The sequence below is a fragment of the Microcebus murinus genome, chromosome 7 (assembly GCF_040939455.1).
Source record: "Microcebus murinus isolate Inina chromosome 7, M.murinus_Inina_mat1.0, whole genome shotgun sequence".
In the NCBI taxonomy this organism is placed as follows: Eukaryota; Metazoa; Chordata; class Mammalia; order Primates; family Cheirogaleidae; genus Microcebus; species Microcebus murinus.
In genome coordinates this window covers 30,100,405-30,121,585 of record NC_134110.1, presented here as the reverse complement: position 1 = coordinate 30,121,585, position 21,181 = coordinate 30,100,405, and the positions used below count along the sequence as shown (strand labels likewise).

At 44.6% G+C, this 21,181-nt stretch overlaps 1 protein-coding gene across 1 annotated transcript in view; it reads right to left on the bottom strand.

The window, feature by feature from the left end:
• The window catches only part of COL22A1 (collagen type XXII alpha 1 chain), a 274,147-nt gene that overhangs the window by 166,053 nt on the left and 86,913 nt on the right, over positions 1 to 21,181 (bottom strand). The window contains exon 12 of the mRNA XM_012735953.2: positions 13,736 to 13,774. Within this exon, the coding sequence (XP_012591407.2) occupies positions 13,736 to 13,774 (39 nt within the window). The remainder of the gene's footprint in view (positions 1 to 13,735; positions 13,775 to 21,181) is intronic.

Here is a 21,181-nt window from a genome sequence, read left to right as displayed (position 1 = left end):
GGCTCTGGGCCCGGGAGAGTGCATTTCAATGTCTTCATGACACTTAGCAGTGTCTACACACAGATCAGTTCACTGGGTGCCTGACTGTCCTGCGAGCCAAGTGTTGTCACCCTCACTCTACACCCCAGCACAGGGGCACAGGGAGGGAGGACGACTTTCTCACGGCATGGTGTGGACGGAGGCAGGTTGGGGTAGTTAATGCCTGAGCGTCCAGCCTGGCTCTCCCTCTCCAGAGGCTGAGGCCTTTCCCTGAGGCCTCAGCCAGCCCTGCTCCCCTGGGGCACTGGGAAGGAATGCTCCTTCAATGGCCTCCCAGGATGCAGATGCTCTGCCTGGACTCCATGGTCCCGCCCCCCAGCTCCTCCTGCACTAACTAGGCAAATGGCCTCTGCATGTCCTCTGCACCAGCCCCCTTAACACCATGTTCCTACAACCCTGGGGCTAAATTCAATATTTTCCAAAATGAGGGAACATCACAAAAGAATAAAGACGTCCTCTGAGGGATATCCTAGACAATGCCGCCCTCCAGAATCAGGCCTGTCAGGAGACTTGCCTGAGGTGTTGGTCACCCTCTCTAGATGCGGGTCCTTGAGTGGCCAGTATGTCCTCTGACTCCTGCAGGTCTGGAAACCCTGCGGCTGACAGCGAGGAAGGGATGGCCTGATAGACTCCTCCCTCAGGAATAAAGGCGGGAGCACCACAGCTCTGCTGCACTGTGAAGCATCCACCCAAGGGAGCCAGGGATGAGGCAGGGACAATGCCAGAGAGAACTCCGAAGAGTTCCGGAACCTTTGCCTTCCCACGCAGTTGTCACTTTTCCAGCCCCATTGGTTCTTTCAAATAGGAGCCCAGCAGGTGTCTGTCTGTGTGGATGTTTTTCATCCACAAGATGGGAGCCCTGTGAGATGAGGGGCAAGACTTAATCGCCCCCATGTTTCCAGTGCCCGGCTTGGCGCAGGGTCTCACAGGTGCCCCACAGACTTCGATTCTTTCTAGAGCCCTGTGGGCTGGTAAGGGAAGAGACTGGAAGCCTCTCCTGCTCTAAAATTAGTCTTGGGGGTGTGTAAGCCCCAGGAACAGAGCAAACAGCAGAGTGTGGTGGAAAAATAATGGTTCCGAGAGCCAGCAAGACACAGCCTCAAATAGTCCCACTCACTCAGTGCTGACGACTTTGGCCATGTAGGTGATGTGCTCCAAGTCTCCCTCCTCATCTGTAAGTAGGGACAGCCAGCCTAGCTTCAGGAGTTGTGCTTCCCAAGGACATGGGCAACGGGGCATAGCAGCTCAGATGGCTGGAGTAGTAGAACCAACCACTCCTGCTGTGTTAGGGGATAGGGCCACCTCTGCTTTGTATTCAAAGAACCCAACTAGAGGTCTCCATAGATGTGAATATTTTCTGAGTCAGACAGTGTAACATCTCTTCTGGAATCTTCTTTTACATGGTTAAGATAACAAAGTTGGCACTGCAAAAAGACATTCAGAGAAACATCCAACTGATCCCCGGGCAGCTCATGAGATTAGTATCGCCTAATCTTAACATGACCAACACTACCATACGCCTGTGACAGACCTTCCAAAATGTCCCAGTTGGATTTACCATCAGCTGCTTACAATGGCTTTGAAAAGAGACAGTTAGAGCCCTAGGCTGCGGGTTCATATCCCACCGGGAAAGTCACTCAACTTCTCTAAGCTCAAGTTTCATCATTTGTTAAGCAGAGGTTCATAATGCCTTCAGTGAGAAATAAATGTGAACATAATTTGTAGACTTTAAAATATTAAATTGCTAGTTTTTCTATTGTACCTACTGTTAACTAGAAACACTCCCCCTATTGCACGGACTGGGTCAGTACAAGAAGCGGGCAAAGATGTGAGGGTGCCGCCTAATTGGTAAGGTCGGGCACAGGAAGGGTTTTAAAGGGGATATGGGCAGGTAAGGGTCTACAACACAGTACAGAAGGAATAAAAGGAAAACAAATGAAAGGGAAGGAAGGAAGGGAGGGAGGGTGAGAGGGAAGGAAGGAAGGGAGAGAGGCAGGGAGGGAGGGAGAAAGAGAGGAAAAGAATAGCCTGGACTGTGGGAAGAAAATCTGGGTGGCCTGTAGCCCCTGCCTGGTTAGCAGAACAGGGCAGATTACTCCCCTACCGGGGTTTTAGCTCCTGCGCATGCCCAGGGGGTGATGTAAGGAATGGTAACACCTCTGGCCCACTGTTAGGGTGCCTGGAGGCAACACTTGGGAAATGTTTTGTATACAGGGAAATTCAAAACAAGGAGCAAATACTATTATTTTGAGCAGACTATCCAAGCCTCCATTTTCCACCTATAAAAGCAAAATCAACACTTGGGTTGTAAGAGGATGACACCAGAAAACACACGTGAAACCCACTGCAGAGACAACCAAGGCTCAGAGAAGCAAGGCCTTCCTTCCCTTTCCTGACACAGTTGTGTATGACTCAAAGTTGGGGCTTGACTCCAAGTCCAGGCTCTGACCCTCTTCCACCCCTCCGCCACAAACACTCACTGCCTCTGTGATCCCATCTGGAGGGCAGCCATCTAGCAGGAAACTATCCACCCACCCACATCCACTCATCAGCAGCCAGAGCCCCAGGGATCCTGCTGTTGCCTCATTGGGAAAGATACAGAGAAATGAGAAAACAAATATTTCTGTTGCACTTTTGGTTAATTAAATTCCAGGGCTTATTTATAAATGTTGACAAAGGGATTGCTCCTTTGCTAGAGAGGCTATGTTACTATATGCTTCGTCCATTTGGTAGGAGACAGAGTAGTTTTTCTAGGCAGGGTCTTAGGCATACTCTGGGCAGTGGTTGTCAAAGTGTGGTTCCTGGAGCAGCAGCATCGACATCACCTGAGGTCTTGTTAGAATGTTAACTTCTCTGGCCCAAGCCCAGACACACTGGATCAGACACTCTGGGAATGGGGTCCAGCACAGCCCAGACCCACTGGATCAGACACTCTGGGAGTGGGGTCCAGCAAGTTGGTTTAACAGGTCCTCCTGGGGATTCGGATGTGGGATCAGTCTGAGAACCACTTCTCAGCACAGACAATTGCAGGATATGAGGTCAGGAAACATGAGCTCAACTCTTGGTTCAGCCACTTAGAGAGGTAATGCCACCTGTGCCTGGTCCCACAGTTAATAGCCTGTAAAACATGGACCATGATACCCACCTTGAAAGTTAAACTAAATCGCGTGTGCATAAATCCTAGCAGACAAAAGGTGCATGTAAATTCTAGGTGCTATTATTCTTCTTAGATGCTCTGTGAATTATTTAAGATGAATTGAAGAAAGGAAAGGACCTCTATGTTGGCACACCAGGGACATGCTTTCTAACAACATTCTCTAGGCTTCCCAAGTCCTTGGGAGTAATGGAAGTGCTCCTTGGGGAGGCAGAAGAGCTCTGATTTTGCCCAGCTACTAACCGCCTCTGGGGATAAGACCTCATTAATGCTAAGAACACAGAAAATGTCATTTGGTGTATTAAAAAAACACCAAATGTGTTGGTGTAATGGTAATTATACTTAGCATTTATGAGCACTTTTGACAAATATAAGTCATTTATTTTCATTAGCTCATTTAATCCTTACAGCAACCCTCTGAGGCAAGTACTACTATCATCGTTGCCATTTCATAGATGAGGAAAGCAAGGGTCACAGAAGTTAAGTAACTGACCCACTGTCACACAGCTGCTAAGTGGTCCAGTCAAGGCCTGGGCCCAGCCAGCCTGTGTCCAGGGTCTGTGCTCATAGCGTCCCCTGCCCTCCCAGTCCAGGAGTCCAACATTTACCCTTCCCATAAGTGGTCTCACCCTCCTTTATGAAGCCGTTGGTCTTGTGACTGGTCCATGAGCCTTGGAAACCACCCAAGTGTCAGACAGAGCTGGAAGAAAAGTCAGACTTTCCTCTCCCAGCTCTGCCCCGGGGCTGTGAGATCCTGTGAATGCAAAACTTCGCCCTGTCCTGTCCTTCAGCACCACGGACAGGGCCAGTGGCGCCTCTATTTATTCTCTCAGTGTTTTGCCCCTAACCTACAAGGCTATTTGAGGGCACATAAACAGCTACACTAATTTTTCCCCTAAACCCTTTAATTATTGTAAAAATAGAAGGCACTCAACCACAGTTATCCAACTCGATAACCATGAATAATGCACATTAATGCACGAGCTAAGAATAGGAGGGGTGGGGTGCTGATTAAGCCAGTCGTGAACAAAGACGAAGGGACCCAGAGCTCAAGGCTAATGGCATAAATAGACCTGAGAAGTTTTACACATATAAACACAAACATATTATTTACATTTTATGGCTCAGAGGTTCTATAATGTAGCCTTTATATAAAATAAGCTGGTTTCTATTATAGACATGGCATTTGAGGGTCAAGAATTCCCAGATACCAGCATCACATTCAGGGAGGAGCAAGGAAGTGGCATTGGCTGATGTAGTGAATCCCCCTCATGTGTCTTGTGTCTAACGGACTCAGCCTCCGCTCCACGTACTCACCAGCTCTGTGACCTTAGGTGTGTTCCAGCCTTCTTAAAGGGGCTGTAGGAGGCTGAAGCTCATAAACCAAATAGCCTGGAACATCAAGAGTCAATATAAAGCTGACATCATGATTCTTCCCACTTCCTGGCACTTTCTTTTCAGATAAAGTACTATTCCAGATAAAAATCACCAGGGCTGTCCAATGAATCCTGCATGGCTGCTATTGCTAACACCATATCCTACACTTTCAGAGAGAATTTAAAAAAAAAAAAATTAAAAGTGTGCATTTTATCCCTTTCTAGGTCATGCATTTCACCTACACAAGGGGCCCCTTGTCTTAGTCCTTTCAGGATGCTATAACAAAATACTATAAACTTGGTGGCTTTAAACTAGAGAAAATATTTCTTACAGGTCTAGAGGTTAGAAAGTCCAAGATCATGGTCCCAGCAGATCTGGTGTCTGATAAGGGCCCACTTTTTTGGTTCATAGGTGGCTGTCTTTTCACTGTAATCTCACATAGCAGATGGAACAAATGAGCTCTCAGGGGTCTCTTTTAGAAGGGCACCAATACGATTTATGAGGGCCTCACCCTTATGACCTAATCACCTCCCCAAAGCCCCACCTCCTAATACAGGCATCTTGGGGGTTAGGATGTAAACATGAATTTTGGGGGATACAAACATTCAAACCATAGTGCCCTTGATATATCAAAGTGTCTTATGGTTTATGGAACCTTTCCTCATCACTTCCCTGGAAGGGAGGCCCTGGGAAGAAAATTCATATGTAGCCAGGCTTCCTCATTATTCCCCACCTACCTCTGCAGTCCAATTCTACCTCCAAGGAGTCTTCTCATCTTACAATTTCAATTAGAACCTTTGAACAACACCAAAAAAAAAAGAACCCGGCTCAGGTCAGAAGGCCCCATTCTTTTACCATGTGGACAGCAAAAGTCGTGTCTGCCATGTTGAGGGCAGAGAGTTGTCATTGTGAGGGCAGACCTGTCACCTGCAGGGTCCCCATCCAACTGGAAGCAGAGCTGAGCAGGAACATCACTTCTCTCCCTGGTTCTGCATTCCTAGCCATGTGCAGTGGTCAGAGTGATCATTTTGCTAAACACTCTATGTCTCTACCTCATTCTCTCCATTCACTTGCAGGAGTAGCTGCTGAGTTAATCCCACCCCCATCTCTCTGTCCCTATCTGGTCCCCCATGCCTGTCTCTCAGCAGGTACTTGTTATGATTTTGAACAAGCCAGAGCTTATTATAAACTACTTTGTGTTCTCCCTACAGCTATTTACCATAGAATCAATCACATGAATGTGTGTGTCTTTGTAAGTCTCATTGCCCTTTTCTGTGAAATGGGGATAAAGGTGCCTTCCACCTGCAATCGTTGGGAGGAATAAATGGGGACAGTGTCCATGGAACCACCTGGCTTGGTGCTTGACACTTCCAAGGTCCCTAGCTCAGAAGCATCCCAAGGATTTCAACAGGCAGAGGGGGATGATGACTATGAGGGAAGAGTCAATGGCAAGGAGGTAGAAACATCCCGATAGTGTCCAGAGAAAGACAAATCCAGAATCAGCAGGAGACAAATACTGAGGGAGGATCACTTGGGGTCCCATCACATCAGGTGGGATGTGCAATCCCAAAACACTGGACTTCATCTGCCAAGTAACACAGCATTGTGACAACAGAAGCAATTTAAGCTCAAACACAAATTCATGTGCACCCGCATGTTTCAAACGGGCTTAAACCAAAGGAAGCCATTTGTAGCTGAGGAATTCCAGGCACACTGACCTGAAGGGCCAACTGCTTCATAGGCCACCATACCCCAGAGCAACATGGAGGAGCCTGCTTTGTCTGGTTTCAAATCATCAGAGGACAAGGAAACAGCAGGCTCTGCAAGGGCCTGGTTTGGAATAAATGTGTCCAGAGCTCTGGTTTTCTAATACTGGGAACCAAGCCACGGAGCTGACTGATATGAACCTGCCTGTCTAAGAACCCTTCTTAATTTTACCCCTGTGGCCTGGGCTTGCTTCCCCCAGTTTGTAACTAGCACTTTGTTTGTTGCACTTCATGATGAACCAGCCCACAGAGAGTCTCCTACACCGTGGTTCCAGAACGATCAGATGGGCTTCATGCGGCCCTGACCCACTTCAGAACTTGTGGTCGTGGCTCTGAGCAGTCTGCATCCCAGGCAGTCAGAACAGCCCCGGATCCTTGCTGGCTCAGAGACTCATCCTTCACCACACTCGTCCCCCATCAGGTTTACAGTGCTGGTAAAAACTGAAGAAAACTATAAAAGACAATGAACCGACGTTTCCTAAAATCCTATCTGCTGCTGAGTCAACAAGGCCAATAAAATATAGCTGAGTTTTTTACATTCACTTGCCGATTTTTTTTTTTTTCTGGTGCACCACACTGTGAAATCTGAACAGAAAATCCATATGAAGTTTTATTTACTGCCATATGGATTTCTGCAAAAATGCTTAAGGAAGGACTTTTTGGTGGTTGTGACTATCTTTTCCCCTCTACCAAATGCCAAGTACCTAGCTGCTGACCCAAGCGTAGCTTCATGGTATGCTTTTTCCCCATTTCATTCCAGGTGGGTCTCCAGAGCCCCTGACTCTCTCTAAGGTAGGACCCAAGATTGATTCAGGTCTGTCAACCCCTCGTCCTCCTGTATCCTCTGTTACTGCCCACTCAGGGGACACTGAAGCCCTTCAGCACCTCGTCTGGGCCAGTCTCTTCCTAAAGGGCCACCATCAACATCCCAACCCAACTCTAAAATTCATATCCCTGGCAGGAAACACATCCCCTTGGGGATCTGAGTATGGCAGATGCTGCTCAGATGGGCCAGGACTCCATCCAGCAGCCTCACGTCCAAGGACCCATTTTTTGGTCAAGCTTCTTCTCTGTGTCACCCCAACCTCCTCAGATGGGCTCCTTTCATGGCAGGAAAATGGCTGCAGGAAATTTGAGGCTCTCATCCTCATAGCCTCAGATCCCGAGGGAAAAGAGCATCTGTCCCCAGCCTTCGAAATGGAAGTACTGAGTATGTTCTGCTTGGACTAACTTGGATAATGTGCCTGAATGGATCGGATGGTGTAGACTGCCTCTTGCCAATGCTTTCTGAAGTCACTTTAATCACCAGGGGCCCTGCTAAGTTCTTTCTGTGGATAAACTCATGAAACCCTCACATCACCCTTTCGAGAGCGGATTGTTGTTGTTACTATTATATTCAGTGTACAGGTGCAGAAAGTGAGGCACTGAGAATTGTAATGACTGTTCCTAGGTTATACAGCATGACAGGGAACACCAGATCCCCAAAGCCTCAGACACTGCCGTATTCTGCACCTGGGCCCATGAGCTGTCACACCTTCCAATCAGTAGCCAACAAATCCCATGCTGGGAGGTGGTGTGTGCAGCTCCAAAATCATATTGCTTTTTTATTTCATGAATAAAAAATTGTGAATATATTATATTTAAAAGGATTTTCATAAGATCAAACCTAGTCTTCGGTTAAATGCTTGCAGTTGTATTACTATTCTAGCACCATTAAGAGCAATTACCATGATATATAAAATACCTCAAAGCCCACTACCTTAATGCATTGGTTGTTTTCATTGTACACACATCATTTTTATATGTAAGTATAAATAGATTTCTGTTCTGTTCTGTCTGTATTATATGCCATGCATAGCTCCATATTATAAGGCCATTTTAATTTTCACTTCTGTCCATCTGGTTGATGTAATATAATTTTCCATTAGGTTGTTTCCATTTTTTGTTATGGTTGTAGCTGCAGTTATTAGGAATACTTGTAATGAACAGAGTCTGCTTGGGGTCATCTTGATTCTGTTTTTGTTTTTTCCTTCACGTGAATTGTGCTTATGGTAATTTTCTAGATCTGCATTGTAAGTCAAATGTCACCTGTTTTGGGGGATTTCATTTTTTTGCCTGCCCCACCAGAAGTACAGCACCATGTGTCCTGGGAAACCCTCAGGCGCTTTGCTGATGTGACCGCTGTCCCCTGACCTACCCCCAGCACACCCTGTGGATGAGCCAGTGCTACTTAATAGCTTTGCCCCCCCCCATGTGATGGGGGCAGGTTAACACTAGAGATGGTATGAAACACCTCGCTTAAGGACCAGAAAGAAGAAGCATCGTGCCAGGTTGAGAACTCTGTGAAGCCACTGCTCTTGCCCACACACTAGGAACTTGAATACAAGCTACTGAAGAAACAAATATGTCACTCTTTAATGGATTTTAGCAGTGACTTCTGGCAGAAAAAGAAAAGGAATAAATGCAAGGGGACAGATTTTTAACATGCACCTACTGTGTGCCAGGGACTGAGCAAGGTGCTTTCACGGACATTATCAACGTCCTGTCATCCCCTCAACAGACCCAGTAGGCATGCGTCGGTGGCTGCACTATGCAGATGAGGGGTTGGGACCCAGAGAGACACTGAGCAAAGGTCACCTGGCTACTGGCAGAGCTGGGATCCTATCCCAGGTCCTCCCAACTCCCCAAACAGGCTCTCACCACCTGAGCTTTTATGTGAACCCAAACCAAGGCCCCCTTTGCCCTCTCAGACACCAGGTTTCTCAGGAACAGAGGATAAGCCAGAAATAGCACAGACATCTGCTCAGAGGAAACTGCAGCACATGCTCAACACTCCAGGTACGAGGAGGCACTGTGGGCCCAGGAAGGGGCAATGATGCGGTAGCACCACTGGGCTCCTCCCTTGAAGGCTCTGGTCTCCCCAGAGCAGAAGGATCTGCAGGATGTGCCACAAGAAAGTTCATCGGAAACCACACACTTTCCCCTTGCTTTGCTGTTTCTAAACCTTTCACCATGGGGGAGGGGTCAGCAGATTCTGCAGACCACATCGCCATAATGGGGGTTCACTCAGCTGCCCACTCAAAGGGAACCTCACACCAGTGTCTCCACTGTGCTTATTAATTTTCTCAAGATGGAAGAACCAAGAGTCTGCAGGGTCACTGGAGGTCATCCCTCTCACCCCGCTGTTCCCAGCTTCAGCGCTGGCTGTATGTTGTCATTGTTACCATCGCCATGACAGTACTGGAAATTATGATAGACTCTTCAGAACAACAGCTTCACTGGTTATCATGTACCTGTTGTGCCAGCCACCAGGTCAAACCATAGATTTGTATCTTCTCCTTGAATCATCCCAGCAACCTTATATGGTGGGAACTATTATTTCCCCCTTTTTATGTAAAGGAAACTGAGGCTTAAAGTAGCCCATGGATAGACACATGATTAACATGAGGAAGAGACAGAATTTGAAGCTGGATTACATTCAAGTCCAGGGCCTGTGATCCTTCTACTGAGAAGAGTTGGCCCTTGGTCCTAGATGTATGGAGGTCTGCAATCCATTCATGTGGCAAGTACTTATTTTGTGCCAGCTGTGTTCCAGATCCTTTGAAGGACCCATTCCCTCTCTTTCTGTCCTTCCATATCCTCAACATCTAGGCTGTGGGTAGCTCTTCGGCGTACCCTGAAATCCTATCTCTTCTTTGTCTCACCTCAGTTACATGCATCTTGAAACACTGAGGGGCATTTGCCCAGGAACCAGTTGTGGATAGGAGGTGGAACAGGTATCAGAGAGGATGCCCCCGCAGAACACCAAGAAGGGTGGTGAGCATTTGATGGGAAATGCCAAGAAGAGGCAGTGGAGCGATCTGGGAGGGTCAGGAGGCCAAGTTCTCCAGCAGTTTCTCAGCTGTGCAACCCTGGGCTGATCACTCACTTTCCCTAAGCCTCAGTTTCCTCCGCTGCAGGACAGGCGGTTCCATTGGATCTCCAGCCCCATGGCATTTTAGTAAAAATCAGTGATCGTGTTTCCCAGACACTCACTAACAGTGTGACCTTAGGCAGGTCACTTGACCTTGATACTATGTTCTCATAGGTGAAATGAACATAACAGTATCTTCCCTGAAGCACTGTCTGAACAAGGAGAGATAAAGTAAAATCCACACAGCAGGGGCCTGGTGCATGTAGAAGCTGCCACACATTGTCACAGCAGTTAATTGCAATGCCAAAATTATGAACAACACAGCCAGCCAGAATAGGAGTATCATGACCCCTGGGCCCATTGGGCTCCAGTCTATCAAATCCCCTTGCACTTGGCAATGACTTTGGAGACAATATTCAGTGAAGAAGCCAGTTTGTTAAGCCCAGTCAAGTGCATGAGTCACAGGTGGTCATCTATGCTTGTGGACCCCATCTGTCCCCATGGCCCACACTGGTCCCCTCACCCCTGGAGAGGGAGCAGAGACTAAAAGTTATGGCAAAAAGCCCCAGAGTGCAGAGGCTGGGGGTGGGCTGAGCCTTAAGTCTCAGAGCTGCTGCCTGAAAGGGCCTTTCTGCATCATCTCATCCCACCCCCTCATCCTGACAGACAAGGAAGCAGAGACTCAGAGGAGGTGACTCACTGCAAATCACACAGCTAGTGTGGGGTAAGATCTAGACTCAGACTTTGATTAAAAAGCCAACTGGAAGAAAATGTCAATCAAGGACAGAGCTGGAGGTGCCAGCACCTGTTCAGCTGTCTGTCTCTCCTGCCAGCACCGAATAGTGAGGAGACCCACCCCCCAGGCGTAGCTATTCCCCGGGAAGTGCCAAGTTTTGGATGTGCTGCTGCAGACAGGGCTCTGGGCACCAGGGAGGTGCCTTCAGATATGAGGAGACTAGGCCACCACAGCTGCCCATCATGAGCTCAACCCAGAATCGACAAGGCAGAGATGCACCTGCTGCCCACAGAAAGCAGGGAGGCTGTCAGCCCCCGCCTGGTGATGTGAACACACATGAAGGAGAACACATCAGTCAGAGGAAAGGCTGATCCAGGAGGAACATGAGAAGGGGGTCACAGAGTCATAAGGCATTGCCCAGCAAGTGCCACCCAGACCAAGAATTCTAACTTTAAGGGCCCTGGCAGCTCCAGTTCCTGACACAGGAATACCTGGGTGTTCCATTAATAGCCTGTACTTGGGTCTCTGCCCACTGGAGCCAGGTATGCTAGCAACAACAAAAGAGGCTGCTCAACACTGCTGGTGGGAATGCCAAATGGTGTAGCCACTGTGGAAAACAGTACGGAAGTTCTTCAAAAAGTTAAAAATAGAACTACCATATGATCCAGCAATCCCACTACTGGGCATATAGTCAAAAAAAAATTGAAATACGGATTTTGAAGAGCTATCTAGAGATATCTACACTCCCATGTTCATTACAGCATAATTCATGATAGCCAAGGTAGGGAAGCAACAACCCATGTGTCCATCAGCACATCATGGAATACAGTGCAATACTATTCAACTTCAAAAAAGAAAGAAATTCTACCATTAGCAACAACATGGGTGAACCAGGAGGGCATTATGCTATGTGAAATAAGCCAAATGCAGAAAGACAAATACTATATGATTCCACTGTAGGAGGTACTTAAAATAGTCAAAGTCGTAGAATGGAAGAGTGGAGTGCTGGTTTCCAGGGCTGCAGGGAGGCAGCGATGGATATTTGCTAACCCGTAAGCATAACACTTCAGCGAAGCAAGATGAACACGCTCTAGAGATCTGCTGTGCAACATCGTGCCTGAAGTCAACAATATCGTACTGTGCACTTAAAATTTTGTTAAGAGGCCAGATCTCATGTTAAGTGTTCTTACACCAATAAAATAAAACTAAAAAAAAATTTTTAATTAAAGCAAAAAGTATCTGCTGAATTTGAGCATCTAGGTTCCAGATGCTGTGCTTTCAAACCACACGGAAGTCATGGAAGGTGGCTGCCATGAGGCCCGTTTTTAGGTATCAAGAGGCAGAGACTCAAAAGTTGATGGCAGAAGTAGAGAGTTGCAGAATGTAGATGGACCGCATCTGCCTGGCTGTACAGCTCATGTTGTGCTGTGTGTCATGCTGTCTCTCTCACTGCTTCCTATTCTTGCTTTACAGTAGTAATGTTATGTGTGTGCTTATGCTTTTAATGGAGAGGAAGTTCATTGTGAAATAAATGAAGACACAGAGACGGATAAGAAAGAAAATAAATACCACCACAACTTTGTTACCCAGAGATAACTAGAGGTTAATAATAGGGCTTTGTCTCCAACATTAATTTCTCTCTCTCTCTGTCACTCACACACACATAATTGGAGTCATATCATACATAGATTTTGCAATGTGTTTTAAAAATTAACAAAATATTGTCTGCACTTTCTAGGTCATTAATTATTCTCCTAAATGTTATTTTGCATCACTGAGTGTTGTTCTATTAATTAGCTGTACAATAACTTATTTTCCCCTCTGCCAACTTTGCATCATTATGTTTGTTTCTAGTCTCTTCTATAAACACTTATGTACATGTGGGCATGTATGTGTACATATCCTTGATTTATCTCTGTAGAGTAAATCCAGACATGTAATGGTACACACCGGGAGAAAACAGCCACCTGAATGCTGTTTCCCCAGAGACTTGATGGAGCGGCACATGCATTACACAATCAGCCCTATGCACAGGGCTGACGTGACCCTCTGGGCAATGGATGCCCTTTCAGGGTCCAAAGACATTACACACTGAGTCTACAAGTGCCTGGACTCTAACAAAATCATCAACATACATGTGCACTATAAAGTCTTGTGGCTGCCTCTCCAGGAACATGGGAGGTTTTTGTTTGTGTGTTTGTTTTTAATGGCTGATGTCAGCAGAAAATGACATTTTTCATGGCTCCCTGCTTTACTTTTTCTTCTTACAGAGGAATCTCATATTTGTCAGGTTCTGTGGAGCAGGTGTATGTTCTGATGAAGGTGGGAGAAGGTGTGAGATTCATAGCTGGGGGGAACATTTTTAGGCCACCCACGAATTCTCCTCATGCTTTTTTTCCCGCTCTGCCTAGGAGACCCTGGCCAAAAGTTTGCACTTCCTGGGTGCAGCTCAAATGTCAACTTCTCTAACAGAATATTTCCTGAATTCCTGAAGACATGTGTGTCCTACTTCTCGATTCTCCAAACACCATGTCTTGTCTCCACCTTCTCCCTTCCTGCTGAGCACTGCACGTGCTTCAACCGCCTGAGTCAGAAAGGACACGCAGGGAGGCCAGGTGCTCAGCCAAGGAAACCTCTTCTCACCCACCCAAGTCCTTGCCGAGCTGCACAGAGGTAGCACACAGCTCTCCCATGCCTGTGTCCCCTTGTCCTATTTCCTTGGAAGAATATAACAAAAGGGAGATGCTTACCTTTTCACCCTTTTCTCCTTGGACAAAAGGTCCTCTTCCCTAGAGAAAGAAAGACAGACATTTACTACAGAGCATCTCCATGGTGTGACGTCCCTGTGGCAGCGGCATCCTGAGATTTGAAAGGATTGGACGCTTTCTTATCAGCTCTGCCAGGTACCTTCTAAAAGAGATGATTACTGTTACTTATTGAGTGTGCAATCCCATGAGTGTCATCACACATAATTTTTCCAACAACTCAGTATTATAGATGTAATTCTTTATTTCCATGACAGTTTTATGTATTTATGTTTCACATACTATATATTCAAATATTAAAATGTATAATTCAATGATTTTTAGTATATGTACAGAGTCATGCAACAATCCCTATCATCAACTTCAGAACATCTCCATCACTTCAAAAAGAACCCATGTCCATTAGCAGTCACTCCCATTCCCCCTTCTTCCAGCCCTAGGCAAGCTAACATATCTTCTATGTGGATTTGCCTATTCTGAACACTTGATATAATGGAATCATACAATATGTGGCTTTTTATGATTGGCTTCTTTCACTTGGTAAAGTCTTTTCAAGGTTCATGCATGTTGTACTATGTTTCAGTACTTCATTTTATTGCAAAATATGACATTATATAGATATAACACATTTTATTTATCTGTTCTTCGGGTGATGGACATTTGGGTTGTTTCTACTTTGGGCTGTTATAAATAATGCTGCTATTATTTGTGTGTAAGTTTTTGTGTTAACATATGTTTGCATTTTGGGTATATACTTAAAAAGTGAAATGAATTGCTGGGTCACATGGTAACTCTATGTTTAAAATCTTTGGAGGACTGCAAGACTGTTTTCCAAGCAGCTGCATCATTCTAACCAGCAATCTACAAGGGTTCCAATTTCTCTATATTCCTACACATCATTGAAATTGAGTCAATTGTTGTCAATTGAATTGACATCTCTAACCATTGTTGTTTATTTCTTCTTTCAACTTCATCAGTTTTTGCTTCATACATTTTGGGGCTCTGTTAGATGTGTATATATGTTTATAACTGTTATATATTTTTGAAGGCTTGACCCTCTTATTATAAAATATCCCTCTTTATTTCTATTTTCGTTTGTGTTGAAGTCTATTTTGTCTGATGTCGGTATAATCACTCTAGTTTCCTGTTTTCTATTTTCAGAACATATATTCCCCATCCTTTTACTTTGAATCTATTTGTATCTTTGAAGCTAAAGTGCATCTTCCATACACAGGATATAGTTAGATCTTGTTTTTATATCCTGCCTAAAAATCTCTGTTTTTTAGTTCATTTAATACATTGACACATAATGTTATTATTGCTGTAATTGGATTTACATGTTTCATTGCACTTTTTGTTTTCTATATGCCTCTTGTCTTGTTTTTGTTCCTTTATTTCTCCTTTACTATTCTCTTTCAGACTAAATGAATACTTTCCAATGTAACATTTTATTACTTGAATGGTTTTTTTCACTATATACTTTGAGTTATTATCTTAGGGGTTGAAGGTTTACCATATATATATATATTTTTTTAATTATTTTTTTTTATTTTGGCATATTATGGGGGTACAGATTTTAAGGTTTCAATAAATGCCCATTTCCCCCCCCAAAAGTCTGAGTCTCCATCATGACCATCCCCCAGATGGTGCACATCTCACTCACTATGTATGTATATACCCGCCCCCCTCCCCCCTCCCACCTGCCCAATACCCTATTACTGTAGCACCTATGTGTCCACTTAGGTGCTACTCAGTTAATACCAGTTTGCTGGAGAATATATCTGGTGCTTGTTTTTCCATTCTTGGGATACTTCACTTAGTAGTATGGGTTCCAGCTCTAACCAGGAAAATATAAGGTGTGCTATATCACCATTGTTTCTTAGAGCTGAATAGTACTCCATGGTGTACATATACCACATTTTATTAATCCATTCTTTGATTGATGGGCACTTGGGCTGTTTCCACAGCCTTGCAATTATGAATTGTGCTGCTATAAACATTCGAGTGCAGGTGTCTTTTTTGTAGAGTGTCACTGGATCATTTGGGTAGATGCCCAGCAATGGGATTGCTGGATCAAATGGTAGATTCACTTGTATCGCTTTAAGGTATCTCCATATTGCTTTCCACAGAGGTTGAACTAGTTTGTAGTCCCACCAGCAGTGTAGGAGTGTTCCTCTCTCTCCGCAACCACGCCAGCATTTATTGTTTGGAGATTTTTTGATAAAGGCCATTCTCACTGGGGTTAAGTGATATCTCATTGTGGTTTTGATTTGCATTTCCCTGATGATTAGAGATGTTGAGCATTTCTTCATATGTTTGTTGGCCATTCTTCTGTCTTCTTTAGAAAAATTTCTGTTCAAGTCCTTTGCCCACTTTTTAATGGGGTTATTTGATTTTTTCTTCCTAATTTTCGTGAGTTCTAAGTATATTCTAGTTATCAGTCCCTTATCGGATGCATAGGATGCAAAAATTCCCCAAGGATTCAACCAAGAAACTCCTGGAACTGATCAATGAATTTAGTAAAGTCTCAGGATACAAAATCAATACACAGAAATCAGAGGCATTCATATACGCCAACAACAATCTAATTGAGAACCAAATCAAAGACTCAATTCCCTTCACAATAGCAACAAAGAAATTAAAGTACCTAGGAATATATTTAACCAAAGAGGTAAAAGACCTCTACAGGGAGAACTATGAAACACTGAGGAAGGAAATAGCAGAGGATGTAAACAGATGGAAATCCATACCATGCTCATGGATCGGCAGACTCAATATCATCAAAATGTCTATACTACCCAAACTGATCTACAGATTCAATGCAATACCTATTAAAATCCCATCAGCATTCTTCACAGATATAGAAAAAATAATTTTACGCTTCGTATGGAACCAAAGAAGACCCCGAATATCAAGAGCAATTCTAGGCAACAAAAACAAAATGGGAGGCATTAATATGCCAGATATCAAACTATACTACAATGCTGTAGTAATTAAAACAATATGGTATTGGCACAAAAACAGGAATATTGACCAGTGGAACAGATGTGAGAATCCTGATATAAAACCATCCTCATATAGCCATCTCATCTTTGACAAAGCAGACAAAAACATACGCTGGGGAAAAGAATCCCTCTTCAATAAATGGTGCTGGGAAAACTGGATAGCCACCTGTAGAAGGCTAAAACAGGACCCACACCTTTCACCTCTCACAAAAACCAACTCACGCTGGATAACAGACTTAAACCTAAGATATGAAACTATTAGAACTCTAGAGGAAAAAGTTGGAAACACTCTCCTAGACATCGGCCTGGGCAAAGAGTTTATGAAGAAGTCCCCAAAGGCAATCACAGCAGCAACAAAAATAAATAAATGGGACATGATCAAACTACAAAGCTTCTGCACAGCCAAAGAAATAGTCATGAAAGTAAACAGACAACCTACAGAATGGGAGAAAATTTTTGCATCCTACCATATATATTTTAATAGGATCTACTTCAGTTTTATAAAGACACACTTCCGGTGAGGTATAGAAACATACTCCTTAGCTCTAAACTCTTCCCCTTTTTAGTGCCTTTTTTTTTTTTTTTTTTTTTTTTTTTTGAGATATAGTCCAGCTCTGTCACCTGGGCTAGAGAGCAGCAGTGTGATCATAGCTCAATGCAACCTCGAACTCCTGGGCTTAAGTGATCCTCCTGCCTTGGCCTCCTGAGTAGCTGGGACTACAGGCACACACCACCATGCCTGGATAATTTTTCTGTTTTTTGTAGAGATGAGTCTCACTCTTGCTCAGGCTGGTCTTAAACTTCTGGCCTCAAGCCATCCTGCTACCTGGGCCTCCCAGAGTGTTAGGATTGCAGGCGTGAGTCACGGAGCTTGGCTCTGATCTCAATTATTTCTGATGACAGGTCAGCTGTTAATCTTATTGGCTCTTCCTTATACATGATGTGTCATTTTTTCTCAGGCTGCTTTCAAATTCTTTCTTTTTTTTTTTTTTTTTTGTCTTTCAGCATTTATACTATGATGCTTACAAGTGTGGATCTCTTTGTGTTTATCTTAGTTGGAGTTCATTGAGCATCTTAAATGTGTAAATTACTGCTTTTCATCAAATCTGAGATATCTTCAGCCATTATTTCTTTGAATACTTTTCTTCCCCTTTCCTTCCTTCTTTGCTCCCCAGTAGGTGCAAGTTGGTCCACTTTATGACCCTCTATATTTCTCCAAGACTGTTCAATTGTCTCATTATTTTGTCTCCCTGTTGTTCAGATTACATAATATCTATCATTGTATCTTTAAGAATGCTGATTTTCCCGCTGCCAGTCCATATCTACTGCTGAGCCCTTCTAGTGATTCTTTAAAGAAAATTTCAGTTATTATAATTTTAAAACCAAGAACATCCATTTTGTTCTTTTCAATTTTTATCTTTATTATAATTCTATATTTGATGAGATATTATCATCATACCTTCATTTACTTCTTTAAGAATGGCTTCCTTTAGTTCTTTGAACATAATTAGAATGATTACTTTGAAGGCTTTGTCTGTTAAATCCTTCTCATGGGCAATTTCTGTTGCCTGCTTTCTTTTCCTGTTTTCCTGTTTCCTTCTTTTCCTATTTTCCCATTTCCTTGCATGTCTCCTATTTTTGTCATTGTCATCGTCATTTTGTTGCAAACTGGACATTTTAAGTAATATAGTATAGCAACTTTAGGTAATATATTATTAACACTTCCCCTTCCAGAAATTTTGTTATTTTCTTGTTTGTTTTCTCATTGACCTGGCTAGATTATTTTAATAAAGCTACCCTCCTCTCTCCCACCCAGTTAAGTCTCTGATGCCACTTTTCAGAGGACAGGGCAATGAATGTGCACACAGTCACCCTGGGATGACAATGGTCTTGGTGGAGCATATTTGACAGTCTCTTTTCCTGATCTTTCTGCCAAGCTGTTTGCCTCTGCTGATATGAAATCCATCCCTAGGCTACCCCAGTTTCCATCCAACCACCTTATTATTTTCTACAATGCCTTGTGACATTAGCTGCTCCACAGGCTGATCCAGCTAAATTTGGTCCCCTTTGCATGGGTAGTTGTGGCCAGTCATTGAGGTGATTGTGTTTTGTTGTTGTTGTTGTTATTGTTGTTGTTTTCTCTTTTCTGATCCCAGAAGGGTTCTTCCTAGCTATGCTTCTCCTTTGTTCTTTCTGGTAAACTAGCTAAGTCGCTAGCCTCTGGTTTAGCTTATTGCTGTCATAGAGCTAACAGTCTATTTCTAAAGAACACTTACACTTCCCCACACTCTGTCACAAAGTCAGTGCCTCTGGGAGAGCTTCAGAGTTCTTCACTCTGAAGGATTATTTATTCCTGCTCTGGAAATGGGAAGCGGAGCCAGTGGTCCCCTTCTCCTGGAGGGACAGCCCTGCCAGGCAGGAGCAGTAGCCTCTGGTCTTCTCAGCTTGCATTCTGTACCCCATGAGTGACCTGGGGTGAGGTGCTTAGGACCCAACACCCTTGGTTTGCCACGCCTGTGGTGCAACCTCCGCCCTGTAAATGGGGGTTGGGTAGAGCAGGAGAGCCCCTCTCTCTTGCCTGCACCTGCCAAGAGTTTCGCCTCTGTAACTCTGGATGCAGGAGGTGAGAAACATCGGAATTTCATTAGGTATGGATCTTTTGTTGGGGAGTGGATCTACAGATTTCTTCCCTCATGCTGCTGTTCCAGAAGTAGAACCTCTGTAGGTATTATTTTTATATCGGGTTCACAAGAGTGAATAATGAAACTCAGGTAGTTCTAGCAATTTCTTCAGTCCATGGAGCTGGGTCATGGAACCAGAATTTGTAGGCTGTGTAACGCTGGCGTTGCCTCAACCACAGCGCTACTTGGCCTTGATCTCATGCTGATGATGTCAGGCAGGCCATAATGCTCATAATTAAGACACGGATCACTTCCTAGAGTTCAGGGTTCTGGAAGACATCTATATTTATTCTCTAACTTCAGTGATTTCTGTGATTTCAGAATGTTCTCCAGCTCTCCTTTCCTCTGAACTCAGCCACTACAGCACCTGACAGCGAGCGAGTCTTGTCCTAGACAAGAAGGAAAGAAGAACAGGCCTGGCTCTTCCTATTCCTACTGCGTGTCAAGGGACTTCCCACAAACTGCACTTTTTATAAGTTACCACACTTCTCTGAGCTTCAGTTCGCTCATCTATAAGATGGGTATTTCACGAGGCCTCACTTCATCAACGTCAAATGAGCCCCAAATCTGTAAATGACGTAACACAGAGCCGGGGACACAGTGAGTCCTGTAAAATGTCACCATCTCTTCTCATCTCCATGGCGTCTTGCACAGAGCAGGTGCTTCCCGCCACACTTAGGCAGTAGGTATGCACAGCGGGTGAAAGGTGCAGACAGATGCAGGTGCAAGGGCTGCCTCTGCCACATCCAGCCTCTGCAGTGTCATTGCCATCACAGACAAGAGCAGAATATGCTAAAATTTGTTACAAGGATTAAACAAGAGAACCAACAGAGGCACCTGCAGAGAACAGCGGATGCCACAGCTACAGTAATAAGGCAATGACAACACCAGGTACTGAGGGAACCATGTTTGCCAGGCTAATTCTTCCAGGAAAGAGACTTGTCTTGTTGTCTAGGGTTCCCCTGAGCACTGAGGACCTAGAAGGAACTAGCCATAACCACACACACCCAAACAGACAAGTGTCATTTACTGACCATGTGCTATGAGCCAGGCATTTTATGAACAAGTAGTTGCATTCTCATTTTCCTGAGAGGGTAAATGAGGCTTTCAGAGAGGTTAAGAGACCTGCTCCAAAGCATATAGCTAATAAAAGCTGGAGCCAAGGACAATACTGAGGTTCCTCTGATCCTATGCTTGGCTGCTGATGCTACCGGATACCATGTGGGAGGAAGGGGGTCTGTGCGTCCAGCATGCCAGGTAACCGTCACAGCACTAATGGCATTTACTGCTATGCTTCCAGCACCATTCTACACCATTTACATGTATTAGATCCTTTAATCCTCATCGTGCTACCAGGCAGCTGTTTTATCATCCTCATTTTACAGATGGGGAAACTGAAGACATAAAGGTAAGTATCTTAGTGGAGGCACATTCACTTCTCAGCTGTTTGGTTCCTGAGGCCCACTCTGAAATGCAACTCATTCATCTCTGCGATTCTTTCCTGACCACCACCAACTGCATTCACTCATCTGCTGAAGGAGTCATGAACACAGCTAGCTGTGTTGGGCCAGGTGCTGGGAAGGCCGTGATGATGAACCACAGGCCAGCACTCCCTGATGCCAGAGCGGAGGGACTGCCGGCAATTCGGGGGTACAGACCTAGGGGCGCAGGTGCCCTGGACAGTTAGACACAAGTTGAGCTTAAATGATAGAAACATGTGAGCCAGGCAGGAAGGGGTGGGGAGG